The 15,991-nt window shown below is 42.9% G+C and overlaps 1 protein-coding gene across 1 annotated transcript; it reads left to right on the plus strand.

Moving 5' to 3' along the window:
- Window positions 1-8,892: 8,892 nt before the first annotated feature.
- FST (follistatin) lies at window positions 8,893-15,669 on the plus strand. Its single transcript, XM_027716369.2, has 6 exons — window positions 8,893-9,068; window positions 11,163-11,354; window positions 11,766-11,984; window positions 12,347-12,571; window positions 13,605-13,835; window positions 14,553-15,669. Exons 1-6 carry the CDS (start codon window positions 8,987-8,989, stop codon window positions 14,633-14,635), a joined length of 1,032 nt encoding a protein of 343 aa, XP_027572170.1. The 5' UTR covers window positions 8,893-8,986; the 3' UTR covers window positions 14,636-15,669.
- Window positions 15,670-15,991: the final 322 nt, after the last annotated feature.

Consider the following 15,991-nt stretch of genomic DNA (forward strand, 5'->3'; position numbering starts at 1 on the left):
TGGGTTTTGGTTTTCTTATTAAGATTAATAGAATCAACACTCTCATACTGCACTTTTATTAGAATATTCCAGGATAAAACAAGAATTACCTGCAACTGTCCTCCTGCACGGTAAAAATGAAGAGCATGTGCTAACAAAGTTTTTAGGAGGCTTAAAGAAAATCTTAAAAATTATGAGCATCTTTAAACAAGACAACTTTAAAATAGTATTTTTATTTCACTTTTAAGTAGTTCCACACACTGCAAGTTGCATTGTTGGTATGCTGTCATTTTCCTCAAAAGAGTCAATTACTTTACTTGCACTATTGAATTTTGGGATATTGCAGTTTGAGCCAAACAGCATACAGAGTCTGATGCTTAAATTACTCTCTCACTGTCTAGATTTGTTATGTCTTCATCTTTGAGATACTTCAGAATGAATTCTTTTAAGAATTTGTATTTTACTAGTAGCATGTTACTACGGCATGCTTCAAGGTTTTTTGGGTAAAGCACTCACTATGAATGTACTTTGTTTCCACATAATGGATGTGAAATCAGTTTTCATTTAGGTCTTTTCAGAAATGCTTTCCTTTACTCTGTTTTCCTTTTATTTTTCCAATAGGTAAGCTACACATACATCAAAGACATATAAGAAGAACAGAGTTATTGGAATTCATCCTTAGTCCTCAAGAGGTCTCTCTTATTTTATGAATTCTTTGTAGTTATAAGTCAGCTTTAGCATTGTTTTAAACGTGGTTTTAAGCATTGTGAACATTGTTTTAAACTAATATGTTTTCAGATTTTCAATCATTCCTCAAAAACTCCCTCACTATCTGTTTGTTGCTAAGAACCCTTTAAAAAAAATTATTTTCTCTGCCAAAATACCACGAACACCAATGGAAATCTAATAGCAATAGTTTGGTTTGATTCTCTACGGTATAGTCTTCTCTGGAGGTTCTAATTATTCCATTATATACACCTATGCTATCCTTTCCTTTCCCTCTGCCCTGCTCCTCCACTAAAAGCTCTTGAGTTTCTGCAAATTAATATGAAAAAAGTGTCTTTCTTGACAATCACATTTCCATAAAGCAGGTTACTTTTGCTATTGTGCTTTCACATCTTCTAGGGACAGCATGGCCTCTTGCAGGCCTAAATTTCCTAGTTGGAAAATCTAGTGTTTCTATCAAGGACACAGATGTTCTTAAAATGCTAGATACTGGAATCCAGAAAACAGAAAGTATGAAAGAAAGATAACTGACGAAAAACCCACTTATTTAAGCTGGTTTGTTTGAGTCAAGCCTCACAATATGCATACATTCAGAACACCTGACCTTGGCAACGCTGCAGCTCCCAGAGGCAAGCAACCTTTAAAAGCAAAGACTCATGAGAACCTCTGGCGAGAGGAATGAGGCCTAAGTGACTCTCTAGTTAACCATTACTGTCATCACTACAGAGAAGCATGCCTGCCAAGGCTCACAGATTTGCTGGGTTTGATCCTACATAGTGAATAGCACTGTTGCAGCATTCAGATTAAAAAGCATTTAGGTGCTCTGACAGATCAATTTTGTAACTTTTCCCATTTGCAGATGTGGTCTTCTTTATATACAAAGCTGGAAAGGATATTACACTACCTTCTCACCATCACCACCACAGAATTTCTTCTTCCTCATGGATTGTATAAAGGATGATCAAAAAGTTCAATGAGCTCCGCAGGATACAGTCAGTGAGTGTGATGAGGGACTAGAAACAGACTGAATTTAGTCTTGGAAATAAGAACTTTTAAGATTGTGCAATTAGGGTGGAACAGTGATGCTAGAAATAAGGAATACTTGGACTCTGGGCCAAACCACTGTCACCTTCCACTGCATGTAAAGAAAGAAAGTGGTACAAACTTCATAAGCAAACCTTATAATTCTTTCATCTTCAAAAGAAAAAACTGAATCAGCAGTAAATGCAATAGACAAAAATAAAAGGTAGCAACTTAATATAGACAAAATCTTGAATGTCTGGATTTTATGAGGTATTAATGAAACAATTTTTCTTTTAATAATCAACTTTTCTTTACAATTTCTCATTTTAAAACATGGGGCCAATTCAAGTAGCACAGCAGCAAGAAAGGATGGCCAGTGGAGACAGACCTAGTTAAGATTTGGTGTTTCTCCCTGCTGTTCCACGGGCTATCCATATGCCTTTGGGCACGTTGTTCTGTGCTTGATTCAGCTGCCTAAATAAAGACAGTTAATGTTATTTCCAAAGTCCAAGCATACTCCCGTTATCCATACAAGGCTAGCAGATGTAATGCCAGACACTTCTGGAGCAGCAGCCAGTCACATAGGATAGGTACACAGGCTGGGTACACATAGGATAGGTACACAGTTCCTGCCTGTACCTTTAAAACCTTCTCATCTGAGAGATGTAGGTGATCTCCATGCTTACTCTTCCTGCTCCCACAACAGTCTTGTACAATGACTTTTTTAAAGATGAGTAAGTTCTCAGAGTCATAGGTCCTGCAGACATCACTCCCACTCTGATGACCAGTGGAAACCAGAGTGGATTAGGCTGATCATGAGAAGCAGTAAGGGTCAGGGCAGAGACAAGAAAGCAGAAGCTCAAACCCATGCCCTGCAAACCTGTGAGTGAAGTTGCTATCTGCTGTACAGAAGGTGCACTATCACCTCTTTTTCCAGACATCCAGGGAGGAAGGGTACTGTAATGTAAGGACTGGTAGTCTGGATATGAGCAAAAATGTGCTTTTTAATGGACTGAATATTTTGATGACCTGTGATGAGACGCGATACATGTGTGATTCTGTACCAGATCCTAAAATACACTCCTTTTCTGCTCATAAAAATAAAGCAGCTCATCACAATTGGAAAAAAACTTTTCTTTGCTTCCATAATATGCATGACCTAAACTTCTCTAAAATTCTTTGTCACAGTTAGTCTCATTTGAATCATTATTTTCACTGAGGGCTCTCTGTCCAGTTCATTTCTTTCCTCACCAACTTGTGTAACACAGTACTAGAAGGTGACATTTGAGGCATTTGGGATTTACCAATATGTGTGCCGTGTAAGACAATTTTGATAATGTCCCAATAAGCTTGCAGTGGCTAAACAGCAGTCTACTATTCATTTGGTTCCATTAATGTCTGAAAGTAAACCATTAAAGCTGATCCTCTTCCTTGGTGGGCAATAAAGACAATAAGACGTTAATGATCTGTTCCTAACAAGGCTGTAATTTTGATGCACTCAAGCACCAACTTTGTCAGTCTAGAAACAAGATCCAGTACATCACCAAATACATGCATTGAGCTGGAAATTGTACATTTGCTACCCTTTTTGCCTTGTTGTACTCAGCTTGTTACAGCTGGCTAAGAGTATCATGCTTGACAGTGATTTTTATTCCATTTAAGCTCCAATCCAGGACCTACACTCAAACATAGCCTTTTTTGGATTAGAAAGTTATGTGACTCCACACTTCCAATGAATCAGATACGCCTTCCACATTAACTTTAATAGAATTAAACTAACAAGAAGAAAAATAAAGTAATGGCAAAAATTAAGTGAATTTTTGCAGTAGTTATCGACATACTACATCTGTCCTCACTTTATCTTTGGTTCAGTCTCCAGTCCTGGTTCAGCTTCAACTGATTGCCAACTGACATGTCTCTTGAAGTCTGCCACACAAAATGTTCCAGACCTTAAAAGTGCAAAACCCACACATAATCCCTCAATTCCTAAAACACTATGCTCCTTGTCTATAATTACAACTTAAAAAATTGAAGTTTTGTCACCAAGAATGACATAGCTTCACTTGGCAGAGTTGCGGAAGTAGAAAAGGCAATTTGCCCATCAGGAAGCTGGACAAGAGCCATTCTGCACTTAGCACACGACTTAAGACAGCCAAAGGTTGAAATAGCCTTCCAGGGGCAGTTCTATCTGAGAGCTTTGCACTCTCCATGCTCCCTCTCACTATGCCACTTCTTAAGCCTTTATGAGGAAATGCGTTGTTTGGATCTGGTGGTGCTGTCTTTCTGGCATATAGGCATTTCTTTACAATAGTAGCATACTAAGTGCTATTTAGAGCAGGTTTCTCACAATACATACATTTTCTCACAATAATTACATTTTCTTTTTTCTTTTATAAGTTTTCAAAAATTCATTTAGAATCTATGTCAGAATTCCTGTTGCTGCTGAAAACACTGTCCCAACAAAGCAAAAAGACTTTTTCTGACATAGAAATTCAATGTTCTGTTGCACATTTCTAGTTGTTTTGTATTCTCTGAAATTATACAGAGGGGCATCTGAACAACAAGTCAGTTGTTCAGTAGATCAGTAGGCTCCTTTATAAATTTTCATTTCACGTCCTGAGATAGTTAAGGTCTTTAATAGTTTCCTTACAGTTTTTTTCCAATCCCATTTTCTACTAAAATTTTGTACTTTTGTCCAAGTTTTCAATAACCTGGAAAGCTTTCGCAACTTGTTTAACAACCTGTTTTCATTCCACTCACACATTAAACCTCTTCTTGCCACATCACATCCTGTTTGCAATGGGTAGGGAATAATAAGACTTGCTCAGTGCTGGTTCGTGGTACTGCCAACATAAGAGAAGAAAATGTCGTTGGAGTGTCTAAGACAGCTTGTCCTGTTTGGACCTACAGAAAGAGGAAAATATCTACCAAACTGTAGAGAGATACACAATTCTGTTATTACACCCTGAATCACCAATAAAAGATAGGAAAGGGGTCAGTGTGGCTAATATCACATATATGTCAATTTTATCTGACCTAAAACATGAATGCCACCCGTCTACATGACCTTTCTGCAGTATGAACCAGAATGAACAGTTTTACCAGAGACAGTGATTAGGCAAGAGCCCTGCTGGCTCTTTATTCAATCCATTGCCCATCATGTGAAAAAAGACATCACCTTTTAGGTCAATTTAAAGAAAAAAACAACTATTCAACATACGTGTGCTCATCTAATAAGTGCAACACTCACCAGTAGCATACAATTCAAGTTCTGTGTTTAATAGTCTCATAGATGTGTACGAATAATTTCACGTAATAGCACACATACCCACTGCCTAATATTAGAATTTTGTTAATATATTTTAGAGTTTAGTTTTATCGGGAATCAGTTTGCTTGTTTTTCATGGAAAAGTCTTGGTCAAATTAAGAAGTGAACTTCTGTAATACAATTTTTTTATGTTTTATGCTGAGAAACAGCACATGAAATTTCTACAGAAAAGGTTGTTGAAGAATTGTATTGCCCTACATTTAGAAAAAAAAAGGCAGGGGGAGAGGGAAGGAAAGTTTTCCAAGTGGAACAATGCAATTGTACTCAGAGAAGTCCTTAAATCTGATATCTGAGAGGAAAATGAGGGAAATCTTTGTAAAAGCACAGTTTTCCAGTAACAGGCTGGGGGTTTTTTTGTGATAATTAGAGGGCAACAAAGGAAGGTAACAAGTCTTCTCTTCTACCAGAAGAGGACGTTCTACCTTTATTTGAGTACTTGCTCTGTGGTAGAGGTCAGTTTTGTGACAAACGGCATGGGATGATGCATACATACACCCAGGACCACAGGATGGTGTTCGAGGCTTTTTCTGTTCCCTTGAATGTTAGATTGGGGATTGCCAGGACAGGCCTTTACATTTTCCTTTGTGCAAAATCCAGATCCCTTCCAAAGAATCAGTTTTGGAATCAGCCTGGAGTCCTATCCACATCCTTGAAAAACTTTATTGCAGGTATTCTCCCTATCAAAGAGAGGGTTCTGAGCTCGTCCATTCTTGATAAAAGAAACTTCTCTTCTGTTGAGAGGCAGCACAGTGAGGGAAAAGGAATAAACGGAAATAAATTATACTTTTTTTTCATGGCTAGGCTTCGCGAAGGAAGATTTGGGAAGGCTCTATCCACATTTGATACAGGCACACTCGTGGCTTATGAGGCCAATACGTGACTAGTTGAGTGAATACTGACTTATCACAAAATAAATATTCCCCATAGGTATATGTATGTATGTATGTGTGTATATATATGTGTGTGTGTGTATGTGTGTGTGTGTGTGTGTTAATAGCATATGTTAACATAAGGTTACATTTGCAGATTATTTTCCTTCCTTCTCAGTATTTTGCTGCAATTTTCTTCAGAAGCCAGCCACTTAATATTTTGGATTATGGAGTCTGCTGTAGCTATAGCTATATTAGAAGTAGGACATAGAACACAGAAATATATTTTGTGTAAATTGAGAGCCAAAGCTGAATTTTCTGAAAGTTTGAGATGTTAGTATAAGCAGGGGTTTTTAAAATGTTTTATTATTCTAAGATCAGGGCCATCTCCAGATTAGATTCACAACCAAAACCCTGTATTAAAATGCATACACTTCTCAGTAGTAAGAAGTTTTAAAACCTGTCAGACTAAAAACAACACTCTTATTGTGTGCTGCCTGACAGTTCAGTTACAGATCAACCCTATTGGTTTTTCAGTAATTTAAATATGATTTTTGACAAAGCAGATAGGGATGGAGGGATTCATAAAGGGAGACACAGTGAGAAAGTAGAAAGCATTTCTGATTATACAATATATGCCTGACATGTTCTTACTCACACAACCAATATTCAGCATTTTAAAAAAACAAACAAAAAAAAAGGAAAACAACAAAAGAAACAGCAGCTGTTTCTATGTGATGTCAGAGAACAGGTGTGATACAAATCTCCACACCAGCGCAATCATATTGATCTCCTGATGATGCACGCATGAAGCACATGTGCAAACCTTATCGACCCGTCCAGCATTTCATTTCCAGGAACATGGCCTGAAAACGCCTCTCTATAATTGAAAACACTAGCAGGATAAACCGTAATTGGCCGTGTTGGCCAATTACTAAAAACATACACAAACTGAGCACGGGAAGGTGAACCTGACCCCTCAGCACTCCTGGCACCGCAGGGGAACAGCCACCTGCGCGCCCCGTTCTGCCAACGGGATCCCCCCGGGTGCCTCCCAGGACATCCCCTGGACACCCCTCGGCTCCGACGCTGCCCCGGGCTGTGCAGCGGCGGTGGACGGAGCTCCGCGGGGCCGGTCGTGGCGGGACCACGAGAGGGGCGCCCGGGAGGGGGCGGCGAAGGCAGACGGGCCCCCGCAGCCCCGCCTCGGCGAGCCCCGAGCCCAGCCCGCTGACCCCCGCCACTCGGCCGAGCCGTGCCCCCGGTGAGGGTCGGGGGCACATGCCCCTTGGTGTATCTTGCTCCCGGGATCCGTCCCCTGCGCGGGCAGAGGCGGTGCGGGGGTCCAGGGCGCCCCTCGGCCGTGCGCGTGGCCGCCGTTAGAGGGCACTACGCGCTCCCGCATGAGCGCGGCCCCGGCAGCCGTCAGGGAGAGGCGGGGGGGGGGCAGGGGAGAGTGGCACCAATTTGGGAAGAGATTAAAAAGGATGTGGAGTCCTGGAGCTTCAGAAGTGCTCAAAATGCCCGGGATGCTCAGGACCAGGATCATAATAAAAAAAACAAAAAAAAAAAAAAAATATGCAGCGAGATCAATCATTTACCAGTCTGCTCCTTAATGCGTGTGACCGCAGGTGGTACCGAGGGACATTGTGATTCATGCCCACTTTCAAAGCGGGACCAGGGCCCGGCCTGAGGCACCCAAACAACTGTCTTCTAATATTAGCACGGCTGTATTTCTGGATCTATTATAGTCTGTCCAGACAGATCCCATTGTAATGGGATCTTTTATTAAAAGATTAGCACTATCTCCTGCAGTTGGTGGAAAAAAATCTGTTATCACTGAGTTATTTGCAGTTGTGGGGAGAGGGCGGTCGGGAGGGGGTGGCGGGGGGCGGGAGCGGGGAGGAGGGGTGTGAGGAGGGCCGGGCGGAGGACGCGGGCGGCCGCGGCGCACCGGCCCCTGACCCGGCACTGTCCGGGCATTCCTGTCTGCATACTTCGCAGTCTGTTGTGCTTTGGTGGCTCAGAAAAGCGAAAGAATCGAAATTTAAAAGGCAGCTTTTGAATAAACAATACCATTTTCCGTTAAGTAATCGTTTTGTATAAAAGGAAATATCGCCTACTCAGTTTCATTCAGCGGTGCCAAAAAATGTTATAAATGAGAGACCGCCAACTTTTCTAAGGAGAGAATAATGCCAGACTGTGCTTAATAAACTAGTGCCCCAGAAGTTCATTATCGATGTTGCAATCTTTTCTGATTCTGAAAGGAGACCGCCTACGTCGCCCCCGTTCTCGTCTCGTCCTCCTGGGCTCTCCCAGTGCAAAGCCTGTCAGTCGGGCACGGCCCTAGGTATTAAAGTTTTAGTCGGTTCTGTCTTTTGGTTTTGTTGGGGGGTTTTTTGTTGGTTTGTTTTTTTTTTTTCAGGTTTGGAGTTGGTCGGTCGGAGTTTAGGGTTTCTCTGGGCCGAGCGAGCAGTCCGCCTGCCAACCGCCTTCCTCCCGCCGGACGCGCGGGGAGCGGGATGGGTCCTCCACGGCCACTCCGCGCCCGCGGAGCCCACTCCGGGAGAGCAGGAGCCGCTCCGCGCTCCGGTAACACCCCGGACCCGTCGAGGGGGAACCAGGGGCCTCCCTCGGGCGGCCGCGACCCCCCGCGGGTCTCCAGCCCGCCCCCCCACTCGGCGCTGGTGCGGCCGCGCGCGGCGCCGCCTCTCGCCGCTGTCCCCGCCGGTGACTCTGCGGCGCGGGGCTGCGCGGGTGCGCGCCTGTGTGTTCGTGCACCTAGAGCGGATAATTGGAGAGGGTTTCCAGAAGGTGGAAAATGTCACCTGATTCACACTGAACTTTTTAAATCTCCCCACCCCCGAGGAGACACACACACACATTAGGAGACCGCCCACCGCAGACAGCTAGGACCCCCGTATAGATTTAAAGAGAGACTGCATTCAGAGCCTGACGTTCATTCAATAGAGCGATCATAAGCAGGCTGGCTAGTGCTCGCTCCCTCTATACTCCCCCTCACGCTCTCTCTGCGTCTCGCTCACTCGCTGCTATACTGAGGATGTTAAATCAGAGAATCCACCCCGGCATGCTCTTACTTCTGATGTTTCTGTGCCACTTCATGGAAGATCACACAGTGCAGGGTAAGACCAGATTGTTTATTCGCAGATATGTTTCTTTATTATTACTATTGTTCTCTCTCTTTCGGGCACGGTTTAGTTTGCTTGCGGTGTTAAACGCCTCTCTCCAAGGTCCAACAGAACAGAAGTTAACTGTGGGCATGTGATTGCTTTATACTGAGGTGCAGAGGTGTCATTTAGATCCCTTTTTAATCGGATCTTCGCACTGCTCTGCACAGGCACAGAGGACAGATAGGATGTTTCTTGGTATTTATTGTTATTATGCAGCATTAATGAAGAGCAGCGTCGAGAGGGAACTTTCTTTCCTAGTCTCGGCTCCCGAATGACTGCTCAAAGTTTGCTGGTAATTTAGCTCAGATTTTTATCTCGTCTGACTGACTGACTGACTGACTGACTGACTGAAGGAAAGGTGGTGATGGAGAACCCCACGATTACAGCTGACATTTTTAGAAACCAATAAGTGGTCATTTTACTGACATTCCTTTAAGACTGGGATTTCCTCCTCCTCCCTACTTCGTGTGTGTGTGTGAATAAATATTAGCGTTGTAAATTCTCCTGCACTGAAGAGACTGCTTTAATAAGTTGTTGGTTTATTTTTTTTCTTCACCGTACGAACAAAACAAACTCGAACCTGATACTGACAACTCTTAAGAGCCCTCTTTCGACACAAGGGAATATTGATTTTCAGTTTTGGGGCTTTTTCCCTTATCTTGACCGTGTTCCAACCACAACCTGGATGCCTTACCGTTGTTTGTTTTATATTGTTTTCCTTTTATTTTTTATCTTCTCCACTACCGATATAGAGCATAAATTAATCTAATGTAGGCAACTCTGAGACACGGAATATTTTTTTTTTAAGGGCGTTGTTTGTTCGATGATTTTTAGCGAGGGGGGAGTCTTTCACCGCGCCCAGCGACATCTCGGCTGGTCGATCCTGACCCCTCTCTGCGGTACATTCCTATTGGAGTAAGGAGACAGGATCGAGCCCTGGCTAGATTAGCAGCAGAATCAATTGGTATTGAGTTGCTGGAGAAGTCACATTGGCTATTCACGAGAGACTCATCCCAACCAAAATGCTCCAGCTAAAAAAAAAAGGGAGAAGCATGGACTAATATTCGTGGCCTGTGGCCACAAATCCAACAAATAACAAGGATACTGGGGGGGGGGGGGGGGGGGGGGGGGGGGGGGGGGGTGGGGGGGGGGGGGGGAGAGGGAAGAAAAAGAAAAAGGAAAAAAATAACCGCAACAAAAGCCACTCTATCCCGTGTACAGATAGTGTACTTTCCTCTAAAATGCTTGCAGGAGAGGTGGTATTTATAACTTTTCCAGCTTGATCGATTTTTAAAACTCTGTAGGGACCTCCTACTCAAAGTGACCTTGTATTTTATGTACTTTGCTCACCTTTTTTTTTTTTTTTGGGACTCTGCTGACTTATTTTAGTGAAGGAAAGACATTTGTTAATAGAAGCAGCAAAATGTGGGGATTTCGAAAGACTTCTCTAACAGTAAATGTTCCCAGTTCGTGCAGATTGCAAAATGGGCTGGGACTTGAAACTGTGCGGCAGTAAAACAATGCTGCTGTGCAGCCGCGGTGAGGAGGAGAGGGCAGGGGGAGGAGGAAGGAATTTGCAAGCGCGATTTTCTTTTTATTCCCTTTTAAATGCACATCCTTTTCAAGCCTCTGTCACGTGTCGACAGTGCTCCTTCTGCTCTACATATGGAATAAATATCTCGGAAAACTGTCTCGTCCTGTTTTGGTTGGATCTTTTCTTTCTTTTAGTTTGTTTTGTTCAGGGTTCGGGTGTGTGTGTGTGTGTGTGTTGGGGGTATTTTTTTGTTTGTTTGTTCTTTTGTGGGGTTGGGGTAATTTTTTGGTTTGGTTGTTTGAGGTTTTTTGGGGGGAAGGGGAGAGGGAGCATCTGTTTATTTGTTTTTTAAACTGCGCTTCCAAATGGGCCGTAGTAGCTGCGGGTTATGAACCGGACAAATAAAAGGAAACAGTCTAGTAAAAGTCACGGCAAGGCGCACGTGCTATGTCTGGGTCACTGGTGACCGCCACTGATCCGTCTGGGTGTCCCTCCTGCCCCCCGCCCTGCAGCTGGGAACTGCTGGCTCCGGCAGGCGCGGAACGGGCGCTGCCAGGTCCTCTACAAAACCGACCTCAGCAAAGAGGAGTGCTGCAAGAGCGGCCGCCTGACCACGTCCTGGACGGCGGAGGACGTCAACGACAACACGCTTTTTAAGTGGATGATTTTTAATGGGGGAGCCCCAAACTGCATCCCGTGCAAAGGTAAGGGGGTGCTGGCGAGCTGCTCCGAGCTGAGGAGCGGCTCACGCAGGGGCTGGGCTGGGGGGAGGAGGAGCGGGGAGAGAACTGGGAGGGAGGGCAGCGCGGTCCTCCCGCTTTCTTCCTCAGTAGGGCTTTGAGGGGCGTCTCGTACCAGCCTCGGAATCGGGAAGGGGACTCCCATTTCTGCCCGTCCGCCCTGCATATCGTGAGGAGGAGAGAGCGACTTCTTCTTCCCCCTGCCCTCACTGGAGAGGGGATTTAGCTCGAGTAGTGTTTTCTGGATGGGGGTGGGGAAAGGTGTTCTCCCTCTGTGCTCTGGGTTCACGGTGTCTTTTTTTTCTTTAAGCAGTTTTGACACCAGGTCTGTTCTGCACACTAGGTACTAAAGTGGTGCCTCTTTCCTTCCATCAGAAACATGCGAAAATGTGGACTGTGGGCCCGGGAAGAAATGTAAAATGAATAAGAAGAACAAACCTCGGTGTGTTTGTGCTCCGGATTGCTCTAATATCACTTGGAAGGGCCCCGTGTGTGGCTTAGATGGGAAAACCTACAGGAACGAGTGTGCCCTTCTCAAAGCCAGATGTAAAGAACAGCCCGAACTTGAAGTCCAGTATCAGGGCAAATGCAAAAGTAGGTTTGCAAATCTAATCCAATCTCCCTCAAATGCCAAGGGGTGTGTATCTGAGTGTAGGATGGAGGACTTGTTGGATGTACTTCCCCACAGGAACCAGAGTGATGTTCCAAAGGTTAGGAGACAGTAACTAGACCATGCTCAACAGACAAGCATGTAATGAATTGAGAGTTCCTCATAGTCTATCAGCATTTGTGTCCCACCAGCTACCCAGAGATGGGAAAGCTTCCTCCAGCAGCCCTTAAATGAGAGCTGCTAAAGGCTTTTATCTGATCATTTGTTTTGTTGCATCACCTGTTTACTCCTCATTGGGACTATGGTATCTTTTACTAATCATTGCGTTTTTCTGTCTGCATTTCAGAGACCTGCAGGGATGTCTTGTGCCCAGGCAGCTCCACATGTGTGGTTGACCAAACCAACAATGCCTACTGTGTGACATGTAATCGAATTTGTCCAGAGCCTACCTCCCCTGAACAGTATCTCTGTGGGAATGATGGCATAACTTACGCCAGTGCCTGCCACCTGAGAAAAGCCACCTGCTTGCTGGGCAGATCCATCGGATTAGCCTACGAAGGAAAATGCATCAGTACGTATCTTAGTAGGAGGGTAAGAATGGGGGAAACTTCCTCAGTCACCTGTTTCAGAGTATTCAGTGTGTGCAACTGGATGGATGTAGTTATTGCTGGTGAGGAAGAGAGACTTCCAGCAACCTGGGTTAGTACTATCCTCTAGAAAGAAGAGAGACAGGGTGAACTTTTTCCTGGAAAAGATAGCAAAAAAGATGAGGGAGAAGAGGGCCTGATCCTGCTCTGGCTATGGGTGCTGACATTAGTATCCAAGGGAGAAGCAGCCGCCATGAAATAGATGATGACATGGTTATATAACAAAGTCTCGGTATCCAGTGGGTCTGGATTCCTGGAAGCAATTGTCTTCAAGTGGTCTTGGCAAAGATTATGTTAATTTAATTGGAAACATCTGATCACTTTTTCTTCTTTAGAAATAATTGTGGAGTTTAGAGACGGTTGGTGGGTGAAGATAGGAAAATAATCTCTGTGCACCCTGACATTCTGTGTTGTGATTTCCAGAAATGACTAATATTCAGCGTGTTACAATGAAGCACCTGCAGGGCAGCCTCTGCTCCCCAAAACTGCTAGGGTAATTCACGGGAGCCTCAGGTTGCTTTTAGTTGGCATAGGTTGAGGTGAATTCCCTTTCAAATCTTCTAGACAACTATTCTCTGTGGGTTAGTTTAAAAATAACAGATTTAGAAATGCTGGACCTGTTGACAAATCCTGAATTTACTGTTAATTTGGGGAGCTGAATTTCCACTGACATCAAATGGAGGAGGAAAGTCATGTACAATAGGCAAATGTAATTCTGTATTCCCAGGGCAAAACTTTGCTGGCACAGCTGTCTTTCCTCCCCCATACATAGACAGGTAATGTTGTCCAAGGGAATACTTGCTTGAGCAAAATCAGCAAGTATCATCACATGTACTACATCTGAGCTTTGTTTCTTCACAGTTCACAGGGGAAAGGGGGGTTTGGGGGTTGCTGGTCATTGTTTTTCTTTTTGCTTTGTCTTTTCACTTACCCCTAGTATCCTGTGTGTATTTTTAGAAGCCAAATCCTGTGAAGACATTCAGTGCACTGCTGGGAAGAAATGCCTGTGGGATTTTAAGGTTGGTAGAGGTCGGTGCGCTCTCTGCGATGAGCTCTGCCCCGAAAGCAAGTCAGAAGAGGCAGTCTGTGCCAGTGATAACACAACTTACCCAAGCGAGTGTGCCATGAAAGAGGCAGCCTGCTCAATGGGTGTGCTTCTAGAAGTAAAGCACTCTGGATCTTGCAACTGTAAGTGAGATTTTTAACTCTGCAGACACTTAAAGCTTCTGAAGGCGATACCTAGGTAATGAAGACTTACAACTTTAAACATAAGAAAGCTTGATTTATTGATTCAAGGTACAGTAGAGTATAAGTATCTATCTATCACGCACACATTTTTGTTGCTGATAAAATGCAATAGATCTCCAACAACGAGCTGGCCTTCAAGTTGGAGTTTTGGGGATGTTCCAAGGACAAGCCATTCTATCAGAAAGGTGTTGCCCGAGGATTGTAATTCTAGTGACTTTTTCGTACTTTGTCTGCTCTCGTGTGCTTTGCTGATTGCTTTATTAACATCTGGATAAACTCTTAACTCGGTCCAAAAGAACAAGCTTAAAGGTAGCACAGGGGCATCTGGTTTAGCACAGTTGCCTCTACTAACTCTGAATGAAGGACACAAAGCAATTAAACCTAGAACACCTGAGCGCTCTGTATTTGATTTCAGGAATCTGCCAATAAAACCTGAGCCATTGATTCTTCAGAACTTTCTGCAGTTATGACTTCATAGATTACATATAAAAAACCTTATTTCATAACAGCAGATGCCAAAGAGCATCTCACTACAAGTCGCATAAAATGCAACGCTGTATTATGGCTGTTCAGAGGGCTTTGAAAACATGCACTGAGCTGCTTCTGCGCTGTTGTTGTCCTTATTTAAACAACAGCTCCCTATATTCCCCCATCTAGCCATTAATGAAGACCCAGAAGATGAAGAGGAAGATGAAGACCAGGACTACAGCTTTCCTATATCTTCCATTCTAGAGTGGTAAAACCTCCATCACTATTGAAACAGCCATTGGGCACAAAAATCAATGTCCATACTGTAAATAAGTGTATGCTTATTTATTTTGGGGAGAAAAAAAAAGTATACATATAGTTGAGTCTCGTAGACATTTATTTATACTGTGTCATGTTTTATAATTTATACATAAAATGTCTGGTTGACTGTACACCTTGTTTTTTGAAGAAATTTATTCGTTATGGGAAGAGCAGTGTTATTTATTGTGAGGTCTCTTGCTTGTAAATTAAAGCTTTTCTTTTTTCTTGTAAACTATAACTATTCCTTAGAGTCTACCCACATAATCTCATCTCTTTGTTTCACTGATGTTAACTTCCACTTTAACAAACTTGCATGTCAGTTTCTGTTATGTTTATTTATTGGATTTTCTTCTTGCCGGTTCTGTACATTAAAGATCCCTGTGTTCTTGTTTACAAGGAATCTTGACTGACCAAAAGGCATTGTAACTGACTTAAGTATACTTTCAGGGTGCGGTGGGGTGATTTTTAAGGAAACTTCTTCCCCTTAATTTTTCTCTACTTCTGATCACATATACTGAAGTGATCTCAATGTATTGAGAGTTTATACTGTGCTATACAAATTCTATATCTGAAGATCTTGGATTATGAAAGTCGATAACAGCTACAGGAATAACTGTAATAAGAATAAGGGGGTTATTTTATTTTTACTGGTTGTTTTGGGGGAGGGGTTTGTAACATGCATAAGTGTTTTATCAGGTGTTTCCTTTAAGATGGTCTTGCAGTACCACTTTCAAAGTTTTCTTTTCCCAATCAGTGTGTTGCTAAAAGTTATATCAAAGCTTTATCAGTTCAAGTTTCTTGCTTTTCATAATACTTTTTTTCTGATGCAATTTTATATTTTCAAACATGGCGAGTTAAATATAAATTCATTTAAATATATAGTTTTGTACTTTTCTACCATGTAAATGTGCAATGTATATAAAAGTTATAATGTGTATTTGTAAATAAATGATGAGTGAAAAAATAAAAAGTGGAATTTTCCCTACGTGCAGTCCTCAGTCTTTCACTCTAAAGGGTTCTGTCCTCCAGAGTCTTGTGCACCATGCAACAAGTGTTAAGGTGACAGCTCTTGGCTCACACTGATATAAGAAACCCTTTTTTCAGATAGGAGCAATGTCTCCAATTCATTACTATTTAATTTTAAGTGTAAGTACAATGATAGAGTAGAAGAGATTTGTCATTTTTGTTCTTCTCTCAATCCTCCACATAAAAAGTCTGTCATTTCATAGAATCACAGAATGGTTTGGATTGGAAGGGACCTTACAGACCATCTAGTTCCAACCCTCCTGCCATGGGCAGGGATACAT

This window comes from Pipra filicauda, unplaced genomic scaffold (genome assembly GCF_003945595.2).
Source record: "Pipra filicauda isolate LSUMZ 115617 unplaced genomic scaffold, ASM394559v2 scaffold81_size6448238_pilon, whole genome shotgun sequence".
Taxonomy (NCBI): domain Eukaryota; kingdom Metazoa; phylum Chordata; class Aves; order Passeriformes; family Pipridae; genus Pipra; species Pipra filicauda.

What these genes read in the sequence shown, in the direction of transcription:
- FST (XM_027716369.2), top strand. Translation starts at nt 8,987, where the DNA reads ATGTTAAATCAGAGAATCCACCCCGGCATGCTCTTACTTCTGATGTTT. An exon ending in AAACTGCATCCCGTGCAAAG is followed by an intron (nt 11,355 to 11,765) that starts GTAAGGGGGTGC and finishes TCCTTCCATCAG; the next exon opens with AAACATGCGAAAATGTGGAC. An exon ending in GTATCAGGGCAAATGCAAAA is followed by an intron (nt 11,985 to 12,346) that starts GTAGGTTTGCAA and finishes TCTGCATTTCAG; the next exon opens with AGACCTGCAGGGATGTCTTG.